General features: G+C 49.5%; 1 protein-coding gene across 2 annotated transcripts in view; it reads right to left on the bottom strand.

Annotated features, from left to right (window-relative positions):
- Positions 1 to 20,604, bottom strand: part of tspan4a (tetraspanin 4a) — a 55,872-nt gene extending 35,268 nt beyond the window's left edge. The window contains exons 1-2 of one of the 2 annotated variants that reach the window (XM_055649805.1): positions 17,514 to 20,604; positions 10,225 to 10,304 (exon numbers count right to left, since the gene is read on the bottom strand). In XM_055649805.1, coding sequence (XP_055505780.1) covers positions 10,225 to 10,304; positions 17,514 to 17,580 — 147 coding nt within the window. In that variant the 5' untranslated portion in view covers positions 17,581 to 20,604. Of the gene's footprint in view, positions 1 to 10,224; positions 11,080 to 17,513 lie in introns of those variants that run through there. The other variant, XM_055649804.1, reaches the window with a different exon arrangement.
- Between the last annotated feature and the right edge of the window lie 7,151 nt (positions 20,605 to 27,755).

Below are 27,755 nucleotides of genomic sequence, written 5' to 3'. Positions count from 1 at the left end.
AGCGGGTTTAGAATAAATGACAAAAACACATTGATCGGTCTCGTGTGCCGGCAGAATCCTGACAGTATTTTTAGATCTCCCTCTTTAATTACATTTTTTGGCAAGTCTCAGCTAAGGGAAGGCTCATCCTGTTATCTCTGAGAGCGGGGCTCGGAGTCGCCCAGGGGAGGTGGCTGCAAGTTAGACAGGGATTGGGAAGAAGGGAATTCATTGCCTGGCCCTTCCCGAGGGAGAAGTGTAGATGCACAGCCCGCCGCTGCTCCTTGAGCAAGGGCTCTTACTCACAGCAAGTGTCCAGGCCGTCGGCCATACCCATTCATAAAAAGGAAAGCTTGCAGGGCGGAATTAATGATCCATGGACACAAGCAGCTTGAAAGTAATGAGAATGAACGACTGCTCAGTGCGGCGGCTTCACTCCATTAACAGTGAACTTGTGCCTCGACTCTGCATGGACTCTGTGGTACAACTGTGTACCGTCTTCTCAATGTAACTAATATATCAAGATGTAAGCACCACTTGTTTGTCTGTCGTGAAGTATCCACCCTGGTTTAGTTTAGTTTACATTAGAGATCTAAAGAGATCTCGGCCCACCGAGTCCGCACCGCCCAGCGATCCACACTAAAATACTACCCTACACACACGAGGGGCAATTTATACTTGGTTATACCAACCCAATTCACCTGCAAACCTGCACGTCTTTGGAGTGTGGGAGCAAGCCAAATACCTCGGGAAAAACGCACACGGGTCACGGGGAGAACGTGCAAACTCCGCACAGACAGCACCCGTGGTCCGGATCGAACCTGCGTCTCTGGCGCTGTGAGGCAGCAACTCTACCGCTGCGCCTTCTGAAGCTATGTGTGCATTCCAGAACAGTCTTGCCGTCATAGCTCACCCCTAGTCCCAGCCTGGCTCACCCCTATAGTCCCAACTTGACCTGAAGAGGAGATTCTGGATAACACTGTCAGTTCCCTGGGGTGGAGTCTTGTATGGATGGTGGCTCAGTCCCATCCATTGTACACAGATTAGCTTCCGGCAGACATTGTCCCACGTGATGCCGAGCTCTGACCAGTTCAGTACAGTTTAGTTTAGTGTCACGTGTACCGAGGTACAGTGAAAACCCTTTGTTGCTTACCAAAACTAATCGTTCCACCACCACTAAAGACCATTTTCAGCTGCTGGGGCCCCAAACGCTGAAATTCACCACCCCTTCACATCTTCCAGGTGTGGCCTCACCAATGTCTTGTACAGCTGTAACATAACCTCCCAACTTCTATACTCAATACCCTGACTGATGAAGGCTAATGTGCCAAAACCCTTCTTGATCACTCTATCTAACTGTGATGCCACTTTCATGAAACTATGTCCCTCCACTCCTAGATCCCTTTTTCTCTACAACTCAATGTGTTGTACAACTGTAATGACTTCCCAAGATAGACACTAAATACTGGGTGGAGACCCTTCGTCAGGCCTGAATTGTCACCCATTTCATCTATCCAGAGATGCTGCCTGTCCTGCTGAGTTACTCCAGCATTTTGTGTCTATCTTTGGTGTAAACCAGCACCTGCAGTTCCTTCCTATACATGACCTCCCGACTTCTACACTGATAACGATGCTATGTAAATGCAATAGTTGCAGCAGAGATTCAAGGGCACTGCAGAATGTGTGTGTGATGCCAGACAACAGTGGAAGCTGGTCTGTAAAGATGAAACTGCAAGTGAGAAAGCAAATGTGAACTGCATTTAATCTTTGCCCAGATTGAAACTTCAATCCATGTTGTGTTGATAAAGGTCATGCTTTCACCTTATCTGCTACGTTACGCAAATCCAAGACATTTTCAAAGCAAGTTAAAGCCTCCTTTGGGCAAGATAATTTTTTTAATGTAATTTGCCTCCTTCTGAAGACCTTAAGTTCTGTCAGGCAGTATTTATTTTATTGATTAGCGCGTGTGTATCTGTAACAACGATCTCACTGCTGCTCTTTCCTTATCTCCATGTTGGCCAAGCCCGCGGAGCTTGTGCTACAAATGCAATTTATTGCCAGCATTAATATTCACTGCTTGCCGATCTGATTTACAATCCCGGTCGTCACCTAAGGAACCTGTTTCCTTCATTATCCCTGTCGCGTAACGATTTGCTGCTCAGTCACTGGGTAAATCCAGCTTTATTTATGCCTGCCTCTGAAGTATTGATCAACACACCTTTATTTCTAATTTATGATCTTTGACTGTTACCACATCTTCAGTATTTGAGTTGAGGACAGCTCGGGTGATCTAACCTGGGCCTAGTGCACAGATATAATCACACAAAGGCATGCCAGCACCTCTGCTCTCATAGACGTTTAAAGGGATTTAGCATGTTACTGAAAATAAGCTCCTACAGGTGCACTGTAGAGAGTGCCATGACTGGTTTCATCATGGTTTGGTACAGCAATTCTAATGCACTGGAATGCAAGAGGCTGCCTAGGTAGAGTGGTAGACAGCCTAGTCGGTCTTGCCACAGCCCTCCCCACCATCAATAGCATCTACATGAGGCACAGCCTCAAGAAGACGGCATCTATCATCAAAGATCCCCAGCAGCCGGGACATGCGCTCTTCCCACTACTGCCATTGAGTTAGGAAGGACAATATCCTGAAGACCCACACACACAGGTTTAGTAATATTTACTTTCTTACAACCATCAGGCTCTTACACCCACACACACAAACCAACTCCTACCTTGGGGATGGAACACTACAGATAATCTCCTTCACTACCATGGACTTGTTTTGCATTAATTTCTTGCTTTTGCACTTCACCTTATCTGCTACACTTTTTATTGCTTCTTGCAGAATTTATAGGAATTTAGAAATAATTTAAGTATAATTTACGCTTTTGTGTGTTGTCTGAGTCTATCTGCCTGTGATGCTGTTGCAAGCAAAATGTTCATTGCAGCTGTACCCCACCGTACGTGCATATAACAATAAACCCGATTTGAATTGAGGACTATGGTTCTGCCTCCATTAAGATAAAGTACATCTCCTCAGCTTGAGGGTGGCTTGAATTGGTGCTGACATTTGGCCAGACTGGGCGATGATACTCGATGGCGGTGGGAGGATGAAGGAATGTCTCTGGTTGTAATTGTGTCTCCGGACCCTCCCATGACCTGGCAAAAGTCTGAGGAAGGGTCTTGACCCAAAATGTCAACCATTCCTGCTCTCCAGAGATGCTGCCTGTCCCGCTGAACTACTCCAGCATTTTGTGCCTATCTTCGGTTTAAACCAGCATCTGCAGTTCCTTCCTACACAAAGAAGAAAGGAGTCCAAGATTCGAGAGCAGCTGTGGCCGTCTGAAATTGCCCTGGAAGAATGAAAAAGCTGAAATAAAGGGGGAAATTGGGAGAGCCTCTGAATAAATGAATCTAAGTGACCTCTTAGATGCACAATGTTCAGCACCGTGGTGTCTGGCATAGTGGTCTGTGATGTTAATGAACTCAGAGCTTATATTGGGTCTATGGCTCGATGAATCCAACTGCCAGGACAAACGGTGTGGTGAAGATGGCATTAGGCATACTTGTATTCCTTGGTCAGGGCATTGAGGGTCACGTATAGTTCTGGTTGCCCTGCTGTAGGAAGGAAGCCATTAAGCTGGAAAGGGTGCAGAAAAGATGCACAAGGATATTATCTGGACTGGAGGTCTTGAGTTATGAGAGGCCGGAGAAGCTCGGACTTTTCCCTGGAACCATGGAGGCTGAGGGGTAACTTTGCAGAGGTTCATAAAATAATGAGGGGCAGAGATAAGGTCAAAGGTCATAGTATTTTCCCTATTGTAAAAGTAGAGGGTTGAAGGTGAGAGGGCAAAGATTAAAAAGAGACCTGAAGAGCATATGTTGCACACAGAGGGTGGTGGGTAAATGGAACAGGCTGCCAGAGCAAGTGGTGAAGGTGGGTGCAATTACAACATCTAAGAGGGTACCCATTTAGATGGGTACACAGATAGGAAAGGTTTAGAGGAATGGTGAATGGCAAATGAGACTAGCTCTGGAGGGCAACTTGGTTGGCATGAACCAGTTGGGTGGTGGGGCCTGTTTCTGCGCTATATAACTTCCTTGCTGCCTGGACCTCTCTAATGAAGTTGGGGGTGACCTTGAATATCAAGCCTCGTCACATCACAAAGGCAGTCGTGTGCTACAACCCTAATGTGTGTATCAGCTAGCGCTGGCTTACCCCAGGCCCGAGACACATGTTCAAAGCCCATCCCAGCAGCTGGGGAATTAAATAAATCTGGAATAAAAAAGCCATCCCCAGTAATGCCGGCTATGAAACTGTCAGATAGCTGGTGCAGTAATGCTCTTGCCGAAAGGAAGTCTGGCGTCTCACTCAGTCTGGGCTGCTGCACGTGATTCCAGAATCATAGTGCAATTGATTTTTAAAGGCCTCTTGTAATGATTCAGTGTAAGGGTGATGAGGGGAGAGTAACCGGCCTTGCCGCCGACCTCCACATCCTGTAAATGGATGCAGAGATCCTCCGTAGGGATATACAGTGGCACAATGACATTCCACAAACCGTGCCTTGACTGTGCAGAGATACATGATCTGTATCCCCCGCACAGTATAACGCTCAATTAAACGATCAAACTCAGGGTAGAGGTATTCGGTGGCACAGTAATATGTTCTAGGAAAATTCAACGTTATCACAAAATAACACAAAGGCACACACCAGTGTAAAGATAAAGAGGTAAAGATGCCTCTCCACATAAAGACATGTAGTCCCCTGAGAATGTTCCCACACAGATAATCAGTCTCGCTGAGACAACTTCACAATAGGTTACCAGGACTCAACTAGGCGGTGAGAATTAACTTGTGCCTCAAAGCAGCAGACAAAAGGCTGAAATAGTTCCAGCTTGCAGCCAGCATTAACTACACTGCTGCCTGCATTGGTGCATCAGCACTTTCCATGGGAGCTGCACCAACTCAAGTCAGCTCCCCCTGATTAGTCTCCTAAAGAGGCAGTGCACCAAGACCACAGTTGGGGCTGACAGGGGAGGATTGTAAATCATGGAAGACATGCAGCCAAAAGAAGGAGTGAGTGGCCCAATATTGTTTACAGTGCTTTTGAAGTCTTGGTAACGAGAGCAGTGGCTACACTGGCCGGGCATTGCTGGCGGGTGTAGTTGGGGTAATCTCCCACACCGATGGGGCACAGAGTTGAGGTGCCAGTGGGTTTCTGACTCATTCATTGATCAAAAGACACAGCATGGAAACTGGACCTTCGGCCCACCAAGTCAACCCTGACCATTTATCACCTCTTACATCTGTTCTATGTTATCCCACTTTCTCACCCAAGGTGGTCAGTCAACACGTCTTTGTGAGGTGGGAGGAAACCGGAGCACCCGGAAGGAACCCACGCGGTCACAGGGAGAAGGTACAAATTGCACAGACAGCACCTGAGGTCAGGGTGGAACCGGGGTGTCTGGCGCTGAGACAACAGCTCTCCCTGCTGCACCACTGTTCGGGGATCCACACTTTGGTTGTACCTACACAACAGTGCCACCAATGGCCTGCCCTACACCCGGTACACTGGAGATGAAGCGTGTGACGGGGAGTGGGTGCTACAAGCCAGCCCTGACCCGGGGAGCCCATCACGCCGTCGCCCAGCGTCCTCTGACTACGGATGGCCATCCTGGAGACACGACCCCGGCCCCGCACACCCCCACCTTCCCCACCCCCGCATCCTGTAGCGGTAAACGGCGCGGAAACGTCCCCATGTTTCACATTCGGCATTGACATTCATCGGTCAGGGTAGCGAGCTGTACAAGATGTTGCTGAGAATACATCTAGATCATTGTGTACAGCGCCAGCCGCCTTGTTGTAAGAAGGATTCATTAAACTGGATAGGGAGCCACAATGATTCACTCACGGGGACGTCACTCCGACTGAAGGGCTTGTGTTGTAGGGAGAGACTGGGTAGGCTGGTCTTTTCCCCTGCAGCGTGAGGATTAGGGGTGACTTTATAGAGATCATATAAATCTGAAGGCCATAGATGGAGAGAATAATTACAATCTTTTCCCCGGAATATGGACGTCTAAAACTAGAAGGCGCAAGTTTAAGGCAATCGGGGATACATTTAGAAATAGGAGGTATAATCGCATCATTTAAAGACACTTGGATAAGTAAATGAATTGGAATGAATGTAGGGATATGGGCCAAGTCCAGGCACGGGACTAGCTCATTGGCAATTTGGTCAGCATGGATGAGTTGGGCCGAAGTTGGGTGATTTGGGGGGGGGGGGGGGGGGGGGGGGGGGGGGGGGAGGGGGAGGGGGAGGGTCCGCTTTCTCTCTGCATTTCCTCCACCATCCGTCAACTTAAAGTGAGCAGTGAGGTTGCGCAGTGAACAAGTCCTTTGTAAATCTTCTGCATGAGGGAAGGTGGGTTTGTCAGTGGGTATCCGCTCGTTTTAAATTAGTGCCCGTGTGTGTCGGTCCCCGTGTGTGTGGGTCCCCGTGTGTGTCGGTCCCCGTGTGTGTGGGTGTCCCCGTGTGTGTGGGTGTCCCCGTGTGTGTGGGTGTCCCCGTGTGTGTGTGTGTGGGTGTCCCCGTGTGTGTGGGTCCCCGTGTGTGTGGGTGTCCCCGTGTGTGTGGGTGTCCCCGTGTGTGTCGGTCCCCGTGTGTGTGGGTGTCCCCGTGTGTGTGGGTGTCCCCGTGTGTGTCTGTCCCCGTGTGTGTGGGTCCCCGTGTGTGTGGGTGTCCCCGTGTGTGTGGGTGTCCCCGTGTGTGTGTGTGGTCCCCGTGTGTGTGGGTGGGTGTGTGTGGGTGTGTGTGTGTGGGTGTCCCCGTGTTGTGTGTCCGTCCGTGTGTGTGTGGGTGTCCCCGTGTGTGTGGGTGTCCCCGTGTGTGTGTGGGTGTCCGTGTGTGTGTGGTGTGTCCCCGTGTGTGTGTGGGTGTCCCCGTGTGTGTGTGTGTCCCCGTGTGTGTGTGTGTCCCCGTGTGTGTGTGGTGTCCCCGTGTGTGTCGGTCCCCGTGTGTGTGTGGGTGTGTGTGTGTGGGTGTCCCCGTGTGTGTGGGTCCCCGTGTGTGTGGGTGTGTGTGTGTGTGTGTGTGGTGTCCCGTGTGTGTGTGGGTGTCCCGTGTGTGTGTCGGTCCCCGTGTGTGTGGGTGTCCTGTGTGTGTGGGGTGTGTGTGTGTGTGGTCCCCGGGTGTGTGTGGGTGTCCCCGTGTGTGTGGGTGTCCCGTGTGTGTGGTGGGTCCCCGTGTGTGTGGGTGTGTGGTGTGTGTGGGTGTGTGTGTGTGGGTGTGTGTGTGTGTGTGTGTGGGGTGTGTCCCCGTGTGTGTCGGTCCCCGTGTGTGTGGGGTGTGTCCCCGTGTGTGTGGGTGTCCCTGTGTGTGTGGGGGTCCCGTGTGTGTGGGTGTCCCCGTGTGTGTCGGTCCCCGTGTGTGTGGGTGTCCCCGTGTGTGTGTGTCCCCGTGTGTGTGTGGGTGTCCCCGTGTGTGTGTGGGTCCCCGTGTGTGTGGGTCCCCGTGTGTGGGGTGTCCCCGTGTGTGTGGGTCCCCGTGTGTGTGGGTGTCCCCGTGTGTGGGTGTCCCCGTGTGTGTGGGTGTCCCCGTGTGTGTGGGTGTCCCCGTGTGTGTGGGTGTCCCCGTGTGTGTGGGTCCCCGTGTGTGTGGGTCCCCGTGTGTGTGGGTCCCCGTGTGTGTGGGTCCCCGTGTGTGTGGGTCCCCGTGTGTGTCGGTGTCCCCGTGTGTGTGGGTGTCCCCGTGTGTGTGGGCGTGCATGTGGTGTACTGGAGTTGAGGACCTGTCTCTCCGTGGGCCCCACTGGGACTGATGAAGGGCGCTGCCTCTCTGGTTGCTCGCCCCGGCCATGCACTGCTCGGTACTGCCGGCTGGACACAGGCAGCGGCACTCTGACCGGCAGCGCATCAGGGAGTTTGCATTCTCTGCAGCGGTGTGTGCTCCCTCTGCATCCTTCCCCTGTGGACAGAGTTGCTGTTGGTTATGTTGAACCCTTCTGCAACGGTGCAGGGAACACCCCACGGCAGTGGATGCCCTGTTCTGTACCCCTCCCCATGGGTACCGGCTCCCTCTGGCTGCACCTCACTCCCACCATTCTCATCTTTCCACACCCAGTACGTAGAGGAGAGGGTAAGGATGAAGATGTCCTGGTCTGGTTGCTCCTGGGCCTGGCCAAGCTGGCCATCCGCGAGTCACGGCGCCAGGCGGTGGAGGGCTATGCCTGAGCCGGCTGCCTGCCGCTTTCCCGAGGTTACATCTGTGCCCAGGTGTCCGTAGAAATGAATTACACGCAGTCCACGGCCACCCTAGGGGATTCCCAGGACCAGTGGGCACTGTATCCATGATAAGTATTGTGAAATAGTTATTTGAGAGTTAGTGAGACGATAATTCGGTGATTTGTGAATTATGTTGTAACTGTTTGTGGTTTGTAAATATTATTTTTGTAATAAATGAATACATTTAGTTTGATTTGTTTTACTGGGTACCGGCTCCCCGTGCACCCGGTGCACACGTTAACGATGCCAGCCTTCACACGCACCCAGCAAGTCTGGCTGCACTAATGTTCCTCTGAGCTCAGTCTCCAACCCACCAACAGCATGCAGGAGCTGGCGTCTATCTGTACATAGACGGGCTGCACAGTGGCTCTGTATGTGTGGGCGAATCCATGCATTGGTGTAACCCAGCACCGCCCGCCGCCCATTAATGCCGCGGACTTGCCTCTGCTGCGACTTGACTCCACTGGGAAACTATCGCAAGAGCTCCCTGCTCCACTGGCACAGAAGCACAGCTGGTAGAGCTGCTGCCCCACATAGCTGCTACCCCACAGCTCCGGAGACCCGGCTTCAATCCTGACCTCAGGTGACGTCTGTGTGGAATTTGCACCATCTCCGTGACTGCACGGGTCCAAGTGCTTCGGTTTCCTCCCATATCCCCAATACAAGCAATTAAGTGGCCTTCCCCGGTGTTAATGTTGGGGAGAGTTGACAGGGACATGGAAAGGCTAAACCGCCGTTAGTTGTGTGCGGACATGATGGACTGAAAGGCCTATTGGCGAGCTACATGACCCTACTACTCTCACTGTCCGTGTCCGTGTGTGGGGTTTGTACATTCTCCCTCCGGATTCCTGCTCCAGTTTCCTCCCACATCCCAAAGACGTGCATTAGCTGCCAGCTGCATTGAGAGGATACACACAATACACGCTACACAGATGTCAGTGTGTGACTGTACATAGACACGAGCTGCACACTGGGCGAGTGTGACAACGGCACACCACATGTCCTTGAAGGCACATCCACCAGTGATGGCTCAGTTAAACACTTCAGGACACACAACCTGCACGTTAGCCCGCGCTGCTGCAGTCTGCCTTTCACAGATGTATACGGTGCCACATTTAACCATTGAGCTGCCAGTAGCTGAAACCTGGCTCCAATCACAAGGTCACTCCCCACCATCTGGTGACCTCGAGCGTGGAGACACTTGGAGGACCTGGTCAGGTGCTGGGACCAGGGGTGTCCTTCACCTCCTCTCCATTCCCCTGGGACCACATTCACCGCCATATTCACGGATACTGGGCTCGGAGACTGGGGCGCTTGTCGCTATGTAAAGGGGCTCCCTGTAAAAAACGTTCAGGAGACAAACGCTCAGTCAAATGGGAAAAAAGGTGAAAGTAACTCGGGTCCTTGTGCAGATCTGATGACCCTGTGTTTCAGGTGGACACCCTCAACTTGCCTAGTCCACAAGGAGCATCTCCTACTGGTTCCCTCCAAAGAATAGCCTCCCTGCTTTCCCAACCCCTCCTGGCCTGAGTGGGACGGTGATAATACCATTCTATGTATTTGCAGTTACTGGTTGTAACTGCCTGAGGGGATGGGGTACCGGGGACATATTGCCCTGGTTATAACCGCATGCCCCCCCCCCCCCCCCCCCCCCCCCCATAACACTCTTGCAGAGATCGTAAGTCGAGTCCAGGAAGTCCTGACCTCCGACGCTGTCCGTGAGAGGGGTTTGTACGTTCTCCCTGCAGATTCCTGCTCCAGTTTCCTCCCTCATCCCAAAGACGTGCATTGGCCTCTGTAACTTGCCCCCGAGTGCGAGGGTGAGTGGCAGAAGCAGGTGGCAAATTGTGAATGGCCGTGGGCTGAAGGGCCCGTTTCCGCGGGACTATGTAGTTCATATAGAGAGGACCAACACTGAGCAGGAACTAAGCGACAGTAGACGAAAGGCAAAGGAGACTTACCCAGAAGAGCAGGTTGAAGACGAACATGAGGTATTTGATGCAGTGCAGACAGTTCTGTGCCATGCTACATCTCTTCAGCTCTAGAAGGAATATAAATGAGAGATCCAGGTAAAAGACCACGTATTTACTGCCCTTGGGCGACTTGTACTCCGCCTTGCTTGCTTTAGGCCCGGGGTTGGAGTGTAGCCCGAAGAAGGAGGTGTTGGCTCCGAACTGCCCGCCGTACATGCTGCTGTAGCGGCGGAAACTACCGTGCGGCCCGGGGCAGTCTTTACTGTCCAGAGACGGGCTGCGGTGGTAGGTCGACTCGTCACTGTCCGATCTGTTCATCTTCAAACACTTCCCTGCGATCTCCTCAGGCGATGGGCATGGTCCCGCCCGGCCAAGCCCCTGGACCTAGGCTGAACTCCGACCAACAGACCTCACAAACGCACCAAACAGTCTGGAGAAGGGTCTCGACCTGAAGCGACACCCATTCCCTTTCTCCGGAGATGCTGCCTGTCCCGCTGAGTTACTCCAGCTTGTTTGTGTCTATCTTCGGGTTGTCAGCATCTGCAGTTCACTTCCTGCAGACCACAGTCCTCACCCCCCGGACACCCGGTGCCAGCGCGCCTGGTGTAGGCTGGAGGTCTCTCTCATCGGCTGTGGGAGTGGGACAGTGCCCAGAGCTGCCGCCCCGCTGCCGGCCCGGCCCGACCCGACACTCCCCTCTGATGCACCGCCTCGCCTGCTCTGCGGAACACGGCAGCTCCTGGCATCCAACCTTCCCCGCCGCTCCTCCGGGCTGTTCCCCGGGAGCCCCGGATCCCCCTGTACACCGGGACCGTTACCCGTCTGTGCAGCGGCAGCCGCGGCGCTGGTCAGCGCTCTCTCCCCGTCACTGTCACCGCCCCCACTTCCAATCAAAGCCTCCCGCCCCTCCACTGCTCACAGCCAGCCAATCCCTGCCAGCAACCCCCCGCCAGACAGAGCAGCCACAGCGGCCCCTGCACACAGTCTGCAGCGGGACCTCCACCTCACCCCCTCATCTCACCCTCACCCCTCCCAATCCCACTCCCACTCCCACCGCCCCCAGGCTGGGGAGTCTCCCTCAGCGGCGGGGCTACTTCAACTCCATGTTTAAGAAGGAACTGCAGATGCTGGAAAATCGAAGGTACACAAAAATGCTGGAGAAACTCAGCGGATGCAGCAGCATCTATGGGTACCTACTGCAACTCCGCCCGCCCGTCGCCTTCTTCGGGCCCCTTGCCTTGTGTCCCCTCCTCTCTGCAGCGGGACCACCTCCCTCACCCCCCCCCCCCCCCCCCCCCCCCCCCCCCCCGAAAAAACCATCAGTCCTCCATCACGAGATTAATCTTACGGTTTTACTCTTGTGTGGCAAGAGTCAAGAGTCTTTACCTTGGGGATTTTTTTAAGCCCAGCTGAAGACCCTTGTCTTTCACTCTGGGAGCCTTCTACCTAGCAGGCTGCTGTTGTGGGAGGTTGGGGTATAGTTATTGTCACAGAATAGGCCTCACACACCAACTGTAACATCAGCTTGTTCAAACCCCACTCAATGGTTCTCACAAGCCACACCGGGATCAATTGGGGCAGGCGGTTGGAGCTTGGATGAGGATTGCTCTCAGATAGACACAACATGCTGGAGTAAGTGGCAGCATCTCTGGAGAAAAGGAATGGGTGATGTTTCAGGTCGAGAGTCTTCTTCAGACTGAGAATCAGAAGAGAGGGAAGCTGGAGATATGAAAAGGTACAGAACAACTCATGAAAACTAGAGCCTACAATGGTTTATTGTTGTCTGTAGTAGAGGTGATAATGAAAGGATATGAACAGTGAAACTAGCAAGACGACTAGGGTAGGGAAGGGACGGAAAGATAGAGAATGCAAGGGTTACTTGAAATTAGAGAAATCAATATTCGTAACGCTGGGGTGTAAGCTGCCCGAGAGAAATTGTGTAGTTTTGGTCTCCTAATTTGAGGAAGGACATCCTTGTGATTGAGGCAGTGCAGTGCAGGTTCACGAGATTGATCCCTGGGATGGTGGGACTGTCATATGAGGAAAGATTGAAAAGACTAGGCTTGTATTCACTGGAGTTTAGAAGGATGAGGGGATATCTTATAGAAACATATAAAATTATAAAAGGACTGAACAAGCAAGATGCAGTAAAAATGTTCCCAATGTTGGGCGAGTCCAGAACCAGGGGCCACAGTCTTAGAATAAAGGGGAGGTCATTTAAGACTGAGGTGAGAAAAAACTTTTTCACCCAGAGAGTTGTGAATTTATGGAATTCCCTGCTACAGAGGGCAGTGGAGGCCAAGTCACTGGATGGATTTAAGAGAGAGTTAGATAGAGTTCTTGGGGCTAGTGGAGTCAAGGGATATGGAGAGAAGGCAGGCACGGGTTATTGATAGGGGACGATCAGCCATGATCACAATGAATGGCGGTGCTGGCTCGAAGGGTAGAATGGCCTCTTCCTGCACCTATTTTCTATGTTTCTATGTTTCTAAATATGAGGTGGTGTTTCTCCAATTTGTGCTGGGCCTCACTCTGACAGTGCAGGAGGCCCAGGACAGAAAGGTCAGTGTGGGAATGGGGAGGGGGGCTAAAGTGTTTAGCAACCGGGAGATCACATGAGCCAAGGCGGACTGAGAGGAGGTGTTCAGCAAAACGATCGCCGAGCCTGCGCTTGGTCTCGCCGATGTAAAAGAGTCCACACCTGGAACAGCGCCTCGGATACAGTAGATGAGGTTGGACGAGGTGCAAGTGAACCTATGCCTCACCTGAAAGGACTGTAGGGGTCCTCGGACAGAGTTGAGGGAGGAGGTATAGGGACAGGTGTTGCATCTCTTGCTGTTGCAGGGGAACGTGCCTGGAGAGGGGGTGGTTTGGGTAGGAAGGGATGAGTTAACCAGGGAGTTGAGGAGGGAACGGTCTCTGCAGAAGGCGGAGATGGGAAGATGTGAGGTTATCCACTTTGGTAGCAAAAACAGGAAGGCAGATTACTATCTAAATGGTGTCAAGTTGGGAAAAGGGGAAGTACAACGGGATCTGGGGGTCCTTGTCTGTGAAAGTAAGCATGCAGGTACAGCAGGCAGTGAAGAAAGCAAATGGCATGTTGGCCTTTATAACAAGAGGAATCGAATATAAGAGCAAAGAGGTCCTTCTGCAGTTGTACAGAGCCCTAGTGAGACCGCACCTGGAGTATTGTGTGCAGTTTTCCTCGTCTAATTTGAGGAAGGACATTCTTGCTATTGAGGGAGTGCAGCGTAGGTTTACAAGGTTAATTCCCGGGCTGGCGGGACTGCATAATCTGAGAGAATGGAGCAGCTGGGCTTGTACACTCTGGAGTTTAGAAGGATGGGAGGGGATCTCATTGAAACATATAAGATTGTTAAGGGTTTGGACACGCTAGAGGCAGGAAACATGTTCCCGATGTTGGGGGAGTCCAGAACCAGGGGCAACAGTTCAAGAATAAGGAGTAAGCCATTTAGAACGGAGACGAGGAAACACTTTTTCTCACAGAGAGTGGTGTGTCTGTGGAATTCAGAGGGCAGTGGAGGCAGGGTCTCTGGATGCTTTCAAGAGAGAACCAGATAGGGCTCTTAAAAATAGTCAGGGAATATGGGGAGAAGGCAGGAATGTGATATTGATTGTGGATGATTAGCCATGATCACATTGAATGGCGGTGCTGGCTTGAAGGGCTGAATGGCCTACTCCTGCACCTATTGTTTCTTGTCTATTGTCTATTGTCATTCCATTCAAACAGAAAATGCCAGGAACACTCAGCAGGTCAAGCAGCATGCCTGGAGGGTGAAGCAGTTAACTTTTCAAGATCAAGACCCTCTGTTGTGAGGTTAGCCCTGCTCACCTCTCTACATGAGCGGTTGAGTCTTCTGATTATATTTCAGATTCCCAGCATCTGCAGTTTTTCACTTTTCTCGAGGCGTGACCCTTACTCTCCACCCGACCCTTTTTTTTCAAAATTAAAATAAACTTTATTCAGCGTAAAGAATATATACAACACAGGTAGACACAAAATGCTGGCGTAACTCTGCAACCCGCTGAGTGACTCCAGCATTTTGTGTCTACCTTCGATTTAAACCAGCATCTGCAGTTCCTTCTTATACAAAACAGGTACTGGTGCAAAAAAGTCTTCACACATTCACCTAACTGTATCAGTGCAGAGCAAGTGTTATTCCCGATGTAAACCCATGTGCTTAGTGAATATTATTTTGCAGTCACCTCCTATTTGACGGTAATGAGGAAGCTTTACTCTGCATCGCCCCCTGGTGTGCAAGTGTGGAGGAAACTGGATTGTGTTTCACCCCTGCTGTGTGTGCCATTGGTGGTCCAGTTTGCCTCTAATGCCATTTCCCAGCACTGCAGGTGTTTTATCTCCATGTTTACCATCTTGCAGCCGTTTTGAGGAAGATTTATTCTCTATTTAGCCCCATTCTACTGCAGTAATTCGACAGGAGAATCACTCTGCCATTAAACTCTGCCAGGCCAGCATTCAGACAACTCTGTACCAGTGTTGGCGAAGTTTCCTTCTGACTCTAATGCCCTATGTTGGGGGCCTTTATTCTGTATTTAACTTCATTAAAGGGCATTATTCTTTATCTAGCCCTACTGTACTGGTGCTAAGGAAGCTTTACTCCACATCTAACCTGTGCTGCGGGAGTGTGTGATGGAACAGTGTGCAGGGAACTCTGTGTCTACCCTGTGGTGCCTCCACAGTGTTGTGTTATAAAGCCCCTGCCTACATCTGCCTCATCTGTACTCTACCTGGTATATGTACCAGCCGTATAAAATACACTGTACATGACGTGTTTGTATTGCAACTCCACCATGTGTACCTCATGCCACACCTGACGTGGCACTGTACACCAAGCAGCACTCCACACCACAGTCAGTCTGTATCTTAAACACGTACAAAACCAGCATAAAGTACACGGGATATAGAATGTAGAATCGTTCAGGAACAGGCCTTTTGATGCACCATGTCCGCACTGACCCTCATACCAATAGAAATTAATTGCATCTGCCTGCATGAGGCCTGTATCTCTCCATTCCTTGCCTGTTCACGTACCTGTGTAAATGCCTCTTTAACATTGTTATCATATCTGCCTCCACCACTGTTGGCCGTGCGTTCCAGGTACACACCTTTCTCTGGGTAAAAGTACCTGTCTCACGCATCTCTTTTAAACTTTCCCTCTCCCACCTGGAAGCTTCTCCCTCCAGTCTCCGACATTCCACCTTGGGAATAAATTCTGTCTACCCTTGCTGTGCCTCTTATAAACTGAAATCCGGCATCCCTCGGCCTTCGATGTGCCAGAGAGAACAAGCCAAGTTTGTCCAACCTCACCTTATAGCAGGTTAGAAGTAGGTTGAAGTAGAGTTAATGTTTCAGGTCAACGACCCTTTGTGTTCCAAAAGGTGATCTCCAACCTGAAGAGTTGACCTTGATCCTCTTCCCACAGATGCTGCCTGACCTGCTGAGCATTTCTGGTTTTGTTTCAGACCTCCAGCATCTGCAGGGTCTTTGTTTGATGGAGACGTCTGCTGCATGTGTGAATAAAGAGAAATCTGCAGCTGTTGAGCTGCACCTGTCCTGTAACTGCACGTGAGCCGGTGCACCATATCCTTCACTGGGTACACGTGTCCCAGAACAGGGGGGGGGGAGCCCTACTCTGTATCTAGCGGGGTCTGCCTCTGCCTCTTGGCTGCTGGGGAAGGCTGCCTCTGGGTTAAACTGTGTCTCGGACTGAGGCAGTGCTCAGCACTCACATTGCAGAACAGAATGCGGGCGTCTTAGAAGCTGGTCACCAGAATAACCAGCCCAGTGCAGGGCTGGAGGTGACGAGTCAGGGAGTTCTCTTTGCCTTGTCGCTGCATTTCATGGACAGCTGAACACAGACCCACAGAAACATGCCCCCCACAACCAGCTCTCACACATATTAATACACCAGTCTAACTGAAGTATGCTTTATCCGCCCCCCTCCTGCGCCATCTCCGACACACGTACTCTCTGAAGTGCTGACCTTCAGACTTGCACTGGTTTAAAAGGTTTACATTTCAGCCCAAGCGATTCACACAGAATATTCAGTACAAGGTATATGAGTGGTGAAGCTTAGCCTGTGGAGCAGCCCTTTGCTGGATGTGCAGCCTCCCACACTCATGCTATCAGCATCTGACTCACTCACACAGCTTCTCCTACATCTACACATATACACGTGCACACACACTCACACACACACACACACACGCATGCGCTCATGCACACACACACACACATATGCACACATATACATACATGCACCACACAAATACACACACATACATGTATGCACACATATACATACAAGAAACACACATAAACACATGCAGATAGACACAAAATGCTGGAGTAACAGTGGGAAAGACAACAACTCTGGAGAGAAGGAATGGGAGACGTTTCGGGTTGAGACCTTCACGCAAATATCCACATACATAGATGACATAGATGCACACTCACATATGCACAAACACACAGGCACATGCAAGCACACTCAACAAACTCACACACACATTTGCTGAAGCATACACAAACACACAGGCTTACACATACCGGCATGTACTCAATTACATACATACAGACATGTTCACATACAGACACATGTTCATGAATAAGGTCATGCATATGCACAGGCACAAACTCACACTCACATTCAAAGACATAGACATGTACATTCAAATCCACATGTGCAGTATACATGCACAATCAAGCATACACACACCGGCACAACAGGCAAATGTGTCTTCATGCACACAGCTCACTCACACATTCGCAATCTCACACTCACTCACACACACATATGCACTCACTCACACACACATAGGCACTCTCACACTCAATCACACACACATACACACTCTCACACTCACTCACACACACATATGCACTTTCACACTCACTCACACACACATATGCACTCACACACATATACGCACTCACTCACTCACACACTCACACACTCTCACACACACACACACACACACTCTCACACTCACTCACACACTCACACACACACATACACACTCTCACACTCACTCACACACACACACATACACACTCTCACACACGGACAGGCTGCTCATGATCTGTCCAACTTTGTGCTGCCCTGATCACATCTCCTCTTCACCATGAATCCTGGCTCCAGCTGTGGGTGAGACTCATACTCCCTCTGCTGGTTTAAGGGAGGTGTACCTGACCCATAGAGCAGAGAGAGCCCTGTTTGTAACATGCAGAGTACCTTGCTTGGGATGAAGGAGCAGAATGGGGCCGTTGCAGACCAACAGGGCCGGGCCGTGGGCTTCCATCTCTACACGTCCACTCGCTGCTGCCGGACGCTGTGCATTGGGCCTGACTCATGGTTGAGCACTAGCTGACCCGCGGAATGCTCCTGTACATTCCCTGACTATTTCTGTCGCGAATGCCACTGCACCATATGTCACGCAAATTACCGGGCCTGCCCAACTCCCAGCACCCAGATTAGTTACGGTCCAGAGATGCGTGGAATAATTGGCATTGTACAAAGGATTGAAATTCAAACCATCCCTTCCTCTCACAATACGACCATCTTTTCTTTTATTAAACCATTATGTACATTCACTCTTCCCCTTCCTTCACAACCTCTGGAGTTATACGTAGGTGATAGGCTTGGACAATCTTGAGCTTCTTTCTTCTTCTCATCTGCCTGCCCCATACTGGAATAGCCTCTGGTTTCACTGTCTGCCTCGTCAGCCACCTCAGAACCCCAGGAAGCAGGTCATCCTTGATGCCCAAAGACCAAACCATCTACCAGCTGGGGACTACTCTAACATATTCCAGACACACACACGCAAACGCACACCCACATGCACAGGTACACTCATGGATACATATTCCCACACACTAGTTCTCTCACACATACATCCACACTTGTGTGTGTGTGTGTAAAAGTGTGAAAACGTTGGGTTGTCAGAAGGTGTGTCACGTTGACAGTGTCATTGAAGGATTGATTCGATTTCATTGGCGGTGGTTGTGGGCTTGTGCCTGTGATACAGACATTCTCTCAATTGCCGGCTCATTGTCTGGATGTTGACGAGTGGATGAGGATGCTCCATCATCTGAAGACTTGTGAATGGGCCAGAAGTTGTCCACCCATTGACTAAAGTGATGGATGAGGCCAGGACACTGCCTTGAGGAATCACACAGAGATACCTGGAGTCTGGACAATTTATGGCCGGCAACTTCATCCTTGCTGTGGAGTTTCGGTGTTCAGTCCAGTGGCCTCATCTCACTTCTGGAAGTCAACTCTTTGCTCCACGTTTGGGAGGAGGTGTGATCACGGGGGCTCTGGTGAAGTCTAACCATCGGTGAAGGCTTATCAGAGTTATAAATGCCTTCCCTGCTCAGAGAACATGGGCAACCATTATCCACTGAGAGCTGAGAATTGAAGGAACAAGGGGCAGGCAGCTCATAGAAATAGCAGCCAGCCTGGGGCTCACAATTACAACGCTCCCAGGGCCTGGGTTCGATTCCCGCCTCTTCAACAAGGGTATTAACATTCAGTTAATTTCACGTCAATATTTCAATGAATTTATTGGATTGACATTGGTTCACTGATGCATGGTGGGGGTCCGTACTTGTCTGTGACACCAGGCAGAGCACAGGGGGCTTTTATCTGACTATCAATGTCACTTAGCCCAGGGGCACTGAGAGCTGGTGGATGTGCTGGCTTCACCAGAACTCCCACATCAAGGACATAAAATTCAAACTAACTGCCCATATCATAGAATATAGAACATAGTACAGTACAGCACAGGACTGGTTTGGAGACAGACACTTATGCAGGCACATAGCCCAGTAGGCACCTTGTCAGCATGAATGTGGTTGTGTGATGGTTGACTGGCAGCAGAAACGCCTGGTTATGATACCGACAGACAAGGAGGGTCAGGTATAGTTGGACAGTTCAATACTGGGTCCAGGCTTGTATTGATGGTTCCGTGGTGTTCAACTCCAGCTGGGTGTGTGACAGGGCTAATCCCGGTTCCGTGTAGCATTACTCCCGAGTGCCCTTGCTGCATCAGGATTGGAAGCCCCCTCCTCATCTATCGGACCCCCTCCGACTGGGAGGACCACATGGTGGAGATTGAGCTGCAGCCAGGAGACCAAGGCAATGATGGTCCTGCTGACCCTCTGGGAAGAGGGGACTCTGCAGCGGCTATAGTTCCCCCCAGCTAATGAAGCACTCTGTGGGTAACTGGGGTGGCACAGCCTCAGAACCACAGAAATCCCGGTTCAATCCTGACCTCAGTACAGTCTATGTGGAGTTTGCATGTTCTCCATGTGACCGTGTGGATTTCCTTTGAATATCTCAGTTCCCCCCTCAACCTAAAAATGTGCGGGCCAGTGGGCTAATTGTCAGCTATAAATTGTAATTTGTGAGTGGTCGAATCTGGGGGGCGGTGATGTGAGGGACTAAATGAGTTGCCACAGTGACATAAGCGGAGAGGTAATGGGACTGATGGGATACATCCATTGTGGTCTGGCATGTGCCGAGTGGGCCGAATGGCATGATAGCCTGCAGGCTTGGGAAGCTGCTGCCGTGGCAGTGGGATCTTCAGCTGCTGGTGTTCCTCTCCTGCCCCACTGTGTTGCCATTCACGACTTCGATCAAACAAACCACAGCCTGACAGAGCCCGAGATAGGAGCCTATTCCTTGGAACTAAATCCCTTTGCGCAGTGACTGGAGAGCAGATGTCTTGTGTACAGAAGCACAACAACCACTTGCTAGTCCTGGCTACCCATTCCATTCAAAGCCACCAGCTAATCTGTGCAGGGTCAGACTTCCTCATCCTTTCTCTCATGTCTGGGGTTATGTCCTGACCCCTCACCCCTCCCATGCATGCCTCCCCTCCCCTGCCCCACGGCGTGTTTGTGACCATGCCCGCTGCTGCGACAGGCTGTGGGCCCCACACACCATCACACTCTCCCCCTCTGCACCATACTTCAGCTGCCTGGAAGGCTTGGCATATTTCCCACATGCTGTAGCTGTCTCATGGTGTCAGTAGTCAGCAGTGAGCTGGACTTTAAAGGAGTACAACAGTGTCGCTCTGATATAGCCTTTATATAAGGGAGTCAGCCTTGCTCTTTCCACAGGCCCAGCCCAGTTTCTCACCTGACAGCCAGAAAACAACCACTAATAACTAACCGCACAGCTCTGCTTTATTCCATGTGTGCAGCCAGCATTTATTACCTATCCCCTAGTGCCCTTGACAAAGTGGTGTCATCAGCTCATGCAGCACAGAAACGGACCCTTCGGCCCATCAGGCCTGACCAGACCATCAACCACTCATTTACACTAATCCCATTTTATTCTCCGGACTCTCCGGACTCCAACACTGCCCCACACACTAGGGGCAATTTGCAACTGCCAACTGTAGATCTGCCGGATGTGGGAGAAAACTGGAGCACCTGTCAATGGTTGGCAGGGACAGGGACAGGGCAGGCCGAAGAGCCTGCTCTATCATTCTATGACTGTGTGACATTCGCTACACAGCAATGAGCAAGTCAGCCGATGAGAGGACAGGAGACTTGCTGCAATGAAGGGCCTGAGTGAACGATGGGCTTTTATCTGCCAGGTTGCGTCATCATCAATACAGGCCTTTCCAATTCTTTATTTAATTACTTCAAGCTTGATCTCGGCCAGCAGGATAATTTCAGCGGAGAGGCACTGTGGAGCTGAGGAAGGCAGCAGACATCCTGAACTCTCTAGGGAGTCTGACGCCATGGTTTATCAAATCTCCACTGTCCCACGCAAGAGGTTCAGGAAGTGACAGTGTGACGAGTGTGGGCTCAGCACTCTGGCTCCTGAAGTTGCCACATCCTGGTCATCTTACTGTAACGTGACCCTTGCTGTAGCTAAACCAGGATCTTGGCAACTGCCAGCAAACTCCATTTGTGTGACATCAGCCAGACTTGGCTCATCTCATCTCATCTGATCCTGAAGTCATGGCAAATTTATTAACAGCATGACTGATGTTCATTGGAACGCGCTGAACCAAGTTGCTTCCTTAATGAGGGGATTTTTTTTCTCAATAGCTCTCCAGAACTTGTCTTTGTGCAATCAAGGATTTCCCAGAGACCAGGCAGTGGGTCCCTCCTGATGTGTCCATTGGTGGCCCAGTGTTTATGTGGGGAGGCTGCAATAGTACAATCACACAATTCTCTTGTGAAATAAAAAAACACAGCCAACATAATATCAGGAACTGTCACACCCCAGACATTCCCTCTTCCATCAGGCAGATACAAAAGCTTAAAAACATGTACTGCCATTTTCAAGAACAGCTTCTTCCCCATTGTTATTGAACAAACCTCTCATTTGCTAGGGATGTATTCCAGATCTTCCACTCTACCTCTTTGTTGCCCTAGCACTTTTTTAACCTGCACTTTCTCTGTAGGTGTAGAACTACGTTCTGCACTCTATTTCCTTTCTCTTTTTGCACTACTTGATATATTAATGTCCGCTTTTATTTGCTTGGATAGCACACAAAACTAAGGAGAGTGAGGTGGCTTCTTAACCTGCAAAGAACTGACTCCCTCCACCGTCCAGACACTAAGTAGCGGTCGGTGTTGCCTATTGGTCATGAGAGGGACCCACAGTAGGGGTCCCCCTATGCAGGGATTCTCTCCCCCTACACTGGGGACCAGGCAGGGGGAGTGTGGGTACTGCACCGAGGAGCCCTTTGCAACCTGTTTCTCTCGCGGTTCACTTTTGCAGAAGAGTCGGTGTTCCACATGTATATGTATATGGAGTGTGTGAGGTTGCAGCCCCTATTCCAATATCGAAAGAGATAGGGCAGGGGAGAGAATCGGGCTAAAGATGTCCTGGTTGGGTTGCTCCTGGGCCTGGCCAAGCTGGCCATCCGTGCGTGAGTCATGGCGCCAGACTGAAGAGGACTCTGCCCGAGCCGGCTGCTTGCCCCTTTATGTCCGCGCCCGGGCGGTTTTGGAAAGGAACTACGCGCTGTCTACGGGCACCATGGGGGTTTCCAGGACCATTGGGCACCGCGTAGGGTGGAGGGTATCCTCAATAAGGATGTGGAAACAATTATATAATATTTAAGAATATTTGTTTATTTTGTATTATGGTGGTGGGTTTGTGTGTATTCTTTGTAAATAGTTAATTTATGAAAATTAATATTTATTACTTGTCATTTGAACCTCAGTGAGGCTCAAACAAAGCTTAGTTTCCACAGCCATACAAACAGACACAATTCCTACAAGACACACAAACAATGCAATGTACACAAACATACATCACAGTGAATATCCTCCTCACTGTGATGGAAGGCAAAGTCTTTTCTCTCCCCTGCACAATTTTTTAAATTATTTTTTTGCTAATAATAATAAAAAGAACTGCCTCCCACCATGGAAACTGTTCTATGTTCCACTGTAGAGGGTGGGGTGGAGTGGGGGGGACAATTAAACAATGCACTGGAGGAACTTACATCACCGCTGTAATACACCATAATACTGCAGCTCCCAGCCTGTTGTATCCGCTTCGGTATTTCAAATTCATTCTAACTTTTGGAGTAGAACGTCATGTGACCTCTTGACAATGTACTGACTTTGTCGATGATGCGCCTCAGTGTGACATTGGCCTTGTGCACATACTTGTGAGCTTAGACTTTGAGTCTCAAAATCTAGTCTGGCCAAGATAACGGGTCAGCTGCAGGGCCACTGAAACGGGATCTCTGGGCTGTCGGGGCCTGTGGCTGTGTTTTTGATGGGGTCTCCACCAGGTGAAGAAGCAGCAGCTGTGATCGCACTCACTTGCCCGGTATCCTGGCCTGGGGGGTATTCCAGCAACAGGACTTCCCATCAACAATTAGCCTGTTGTCAATACATTGGAAATGTTGATACAGGCCGCCCCACACTCTACTATGGACACCTCCACAGAGAACCCGATCTAACTGCAAAACCATGGCATGGACAAACACTCATTCATATGACCAACCAAACCAGATCCCCTCTCTCTCAACTTTGAGTAATAGTCATTTCTTATCAGCCTTTTGTGTTTTTCATGTGCTTCATTACAATACAATGTTGATTTGGTTACCATATTGAGTAATATGTGTCTATTTTCTGACATGGACAAAATCGACTGGCGGGTGTTTGTAAAAACGGAACCCTGGAAGCAGCCTATAAACGTGAACCTACAGGACTCACCCAACGGGGTGAGAAATTACTGGGAATGGTAGCGTGGTTGGCAGAAGGGCAAGGTCCAGTGATGTCAGTACTGAGGTCTGCAGCTGGAGGGGGAAAGCAGCAGGACCTAGAAGAGCCAGGCTAGAAATAGTTGGAAGAGCAGCTGGCAGAGTGGAAACCCGACCTGGAACTGGGCCTGGAACTGGGCCTGGAACTGGGCCTGGAACTGGGCCTGGAACTGGGCCTGGAACTGGACTGGAACTGGGCCTGGACAAAGTCAGTGGATGAGGGAGTTGGGAGTGGTGGAGGAAACACCTCAGCCGTTAAACAGGCTTGGCCGACCGACACCACAGCCTCACCGATGTCTCCCAGGCACGGCGCACCAACTCTGATGCCACCTCTGACTCTCACATCTTCCTCAGCCAAGTTGGCCCTGACCAGCACCCAAGCCACCTGTGCGCTGGGTCACTGATTCCATCGTTCCTCACCCTCCCTCTCCAACATATCCATCACCATCAACATGATCCCACCACCAGTCATAGCCACCAGTCCCTACCTCCTCTTACTCCCTCTGTAACTCTTTGGTTCACTCATCCCTTTCCACCCAAACAATCCCCTCCCCAGCAGATGTAACCCCTGTCCCTGTATCTCCCTCTCCTCCATCCATGGACCCCGGTAGTTCTTCCAGGTAAGGTTCATGTGCATCTTCACTAACCTCAACTACTCCATTAGGCATTCCTAATGTGACCTCCTTTACATCGGCAAGACCAAGCACAGACTAGATGACTGTTTCTCCAAAGCCTTGTGTTTGGTCCACCACGGTTTGCTGAATCTCCAGGTCCCTATCCATATTAACTCCCCCTTCCATTCCCATACTGATCTTCCTGTCCTGGACCTCCTCCATTGCCATTTATAACTGAGATGAGGAAAAAGCTTTTCACCCAGAGAGTTGTGAATTTGTGGAATTCTCAGTCTCAGAAGGCAGTGGAGGCAGATTCACTGGATGCATTCAAAGGAGAGTTAGATAGAGCTCTTTGGGCTAGTGGAATCAAGGGATATGGGGAGAAGGCAGGAATTGGATACTGATTGTGGATGATCAGCCATGATCACATTGAATGGCATTGCTGACTCGAAGGGCCGAATGGCCTATTCCTGCACCTATTATCTATGTCTATGGCTATGTCTATGCAGAGCATCACCTACTCATGTTCGCTAGAGATGCTGCCTGACCCACAGAGTTACTCCAGCAGTTGGTGTCTGTTTTTGCAAAAAAAACATTCCTTGTGTCTCTCTTATGTTTTTGTGTTGTTTGCATCTATATGCCTGTGATGCTGTTGTGAGCAGGATTTACACTGCACCCATGCCTCACAGTACTTGTGCATTTGACAATAAACTCGCCTTTGCTTGACGTACTTTACAGGATTTGTACACATGTGGTCTCAGTCTCTGCTCCCATCATTTATTCTTTCCAGTGCTGCTCATAATTATCAATAGGACTCCATTTTGGCTGGCCCTGAATTCCACAAATTCCATGTGTAATTCCAGTTAACATTAAACTCATGCGTGAGTTCCTAATTCTGGATATGAGATTTCTGTGAATTTTGAATTGTCATTTTGACAACTTTAGTATAGTACTGTCGTAATTAACGAAAGATGCTTACTTTCTTTTACTTAATAAATGGATATTAATAATAAAGATCGATTTGATTTTAGATCCTTACGATGGAAACTCAAGAATCAGCATGAATGAATCTATTAGAATCGCTATCACACCATCTCGCCTGTGTGGATAAACCTGCAGTGAAGTTAACCCTTTTCAGTCTGAAAGGTCCCGACTTAAAACGTCACCTCTCCATTCCCTCCACAGATGCTGCCTGACCCACTGATTTACTCCAGCACTTTGTGTTTTACTCAAGACTACAACGCCTGCAGATCCTGGTGGCTTCAACCCTTTTCACGGCTTGTTTGATTTTAAATGGATATTTTTCTGACGGTAACAAGTTAAATCTCTGATGCAGAAGCTGAACGGATTTAAACAAAACCTTTTAACCTGAGGATGATGGCTTTGAACCAGACGAGATCAGCGGATTCAAGAATTTAAGAACCTATCGACCAAAATCAGGGAGAGCGTAGTGAGAACCTAGATTTAAGACTTGGCTTGGCCCGGCTTGGACAATATATTCAGGGTCGTTAGTTATTTTCAAGAACAAAATACGCTGGGATAAATTTCAAGGTTCAATCATACTTTATTGTTATTTATACCTAGATACAGTGAAATTCTTTGCCTTGCCTTTACAATTCAATAAAATATTTTTATACAAAAGCACAATCATAGCTAAGTGTAAGAGTGCCACGCTTGTAATGTAAGAATACTAGATTACACTGAAACAGCACATAAAGAGTCACCACGTTTCTGGCACCACAGCCTCAAGGCCCACTGTCCTGGCAGCAGCACTGTTGCAGACGTGTAAATAGCAAACTGGCTGGATTCACTCTATCCAACTTCCGGGTTCACCGTTCGCAGGAGTTCCCACGGTAACCGCAAGAGTTACTACGGATATCGCACTGGCCACTACGTTCATAAAATGTTGCAATGCTCAACCACAAGTGTACAAGTCACTCTTGGACAAATTCAAACATGTTTGAATTTTCTCCCAAGTACCCAAGTTACACGATTACCTGCCGTTAGCGCCACGGTGGTCCACGAATGCCGTAGTGTTATCGCACGAGGTTCCCACGATGTTAAACTCTGGTTACCTCTTGCGTCAAGTCGATCTCGGGATATGCTAAATTCTCAGTTACAGTTGAGAAAAGGTGTGTTCTTGGAGTGTTCTTTACTGCACATCAAATAATGAAGTTACAGTGAGGCAGGTTAGAGCCGTTAGACGACATATTTAATAAAACCTTTTAGCATTTAGAAGCAGAAAACAATAGATAAAGGAGTAATGTATTGGGATATTTCAGGGATTTAAATAATGAAAAAAGACTATGTTTGTAATTTAATATTATAACAATGTTTTGGAAGTGTGTTGGTTAGCAAAACTTTACCAGAGCTCTTGAATAGGGTGAAACATTAAGTTTAAACGTGCATTTTTAGTGGTCTGAGAAACGACTACTGGAGTTTTCAACAGATCTTTATTGGAAAGTTGAAGTTGCAGCATATAGGCTTATCAGACATGCCTGCCCACAACGGTGGTCAGCGCTGAACTAACCAAAGATCCTATAGCAGATATAGGATCTTTGGAACTAACCGCCCGAAAACAACAGCTCCTCCCGAGTCACGTGACCGCGGCTTCCGAACGCCAGGTTCGATATCTGCGTGCACTAGCAGGCACCGCTGCATATTTACAATTATAAATGGGTTCCTTATTCCACTATTCCACCACTCTTTCTGACTGGGATTTAATTATTTAGGCACTCATCAACATATTAGTTTGATTTTGAAGTGTACATCAGGGAAGGTGCAGCCAGGAATAGTTAATGAATTACTTATGGGAGAGGTATGTGTCCTCACTTGTAAATGTGTTAGAGGAATGACCTGCCTGAGATACAGATACAGAGTCATGCAGCCCAACTCATCCATGCTGACCAAGATGTCCTTCTATGCAAATACTATGTGCCTACATTTCACCCAGTCCTTCTAAACCTTGATTATCTGTCCAAATGTAATTTACAATTTGAGATTATACCTGCCTTTCCCAGTATCCCTGGCAGCTTGTTCCATATACTCCATATACTCCATTTCTGGCAGCTTGTTCCATATACTCACCACCCCGTGGGTGAAAAACTTGCTTCTCAGGTCCCCTTTAAATCTTTCCCCGCTTCCCTTAAAGCTATCTTTTTAGTTTTAGATTTGCCGACCATTGGAAAAAGTCTGTGATCGTTCACCTTATCTATGCCTGTCATAATTTTACATACTTCTACAGGGTCACCTCTCATGCTTTGTTCCAGGAAAACAGTCCTAACCTAACCAGTCCCTCCTTATAACCCAAGCGCTCGAATCATAATAAATGATTTGTGAATCTTTTCTGCATCCTCTCTAGCTTAATCATATTCTTCCTGTAGCACAGTGACCAGAACTGCACACAATGCTCCAAGTGCAGTCTCATCAGCATATTGTTCAGGTTTAGCACAACATCCCAACCTCTCTGCTCAGTGTCCCCACCAACAGAGACAAGCCTGGATTCCAAGGAAGATCATTGAATTGTCAATGGTTCAATGATGCTATATTGTCACGTGTGCATTGCCCAGTGACATTCATTTTGCATAGATCATACATTCATACTTGGGCGCCATTTAC

This window comes from Leucoraja erinacea, chromosome 18 (assembly GCF_028641065.1).
Source record: "Leucoraja erinacea ecotype New England chromosome 18, Leri_hhj_1, whole genome shotgun sequence".
Lineage (NCBI taxonomy): Eukaryota > Metazoa > Chordata > Chondrichthyes > Rajiformes > Rajidae > Leucoraja > Leucoraja erinaceus.
The sequence above is the reverse complement of the archived record's forward strand: the minus strand, read 5'-3'. Positions and strand labels throughout refer to the sequence as shown.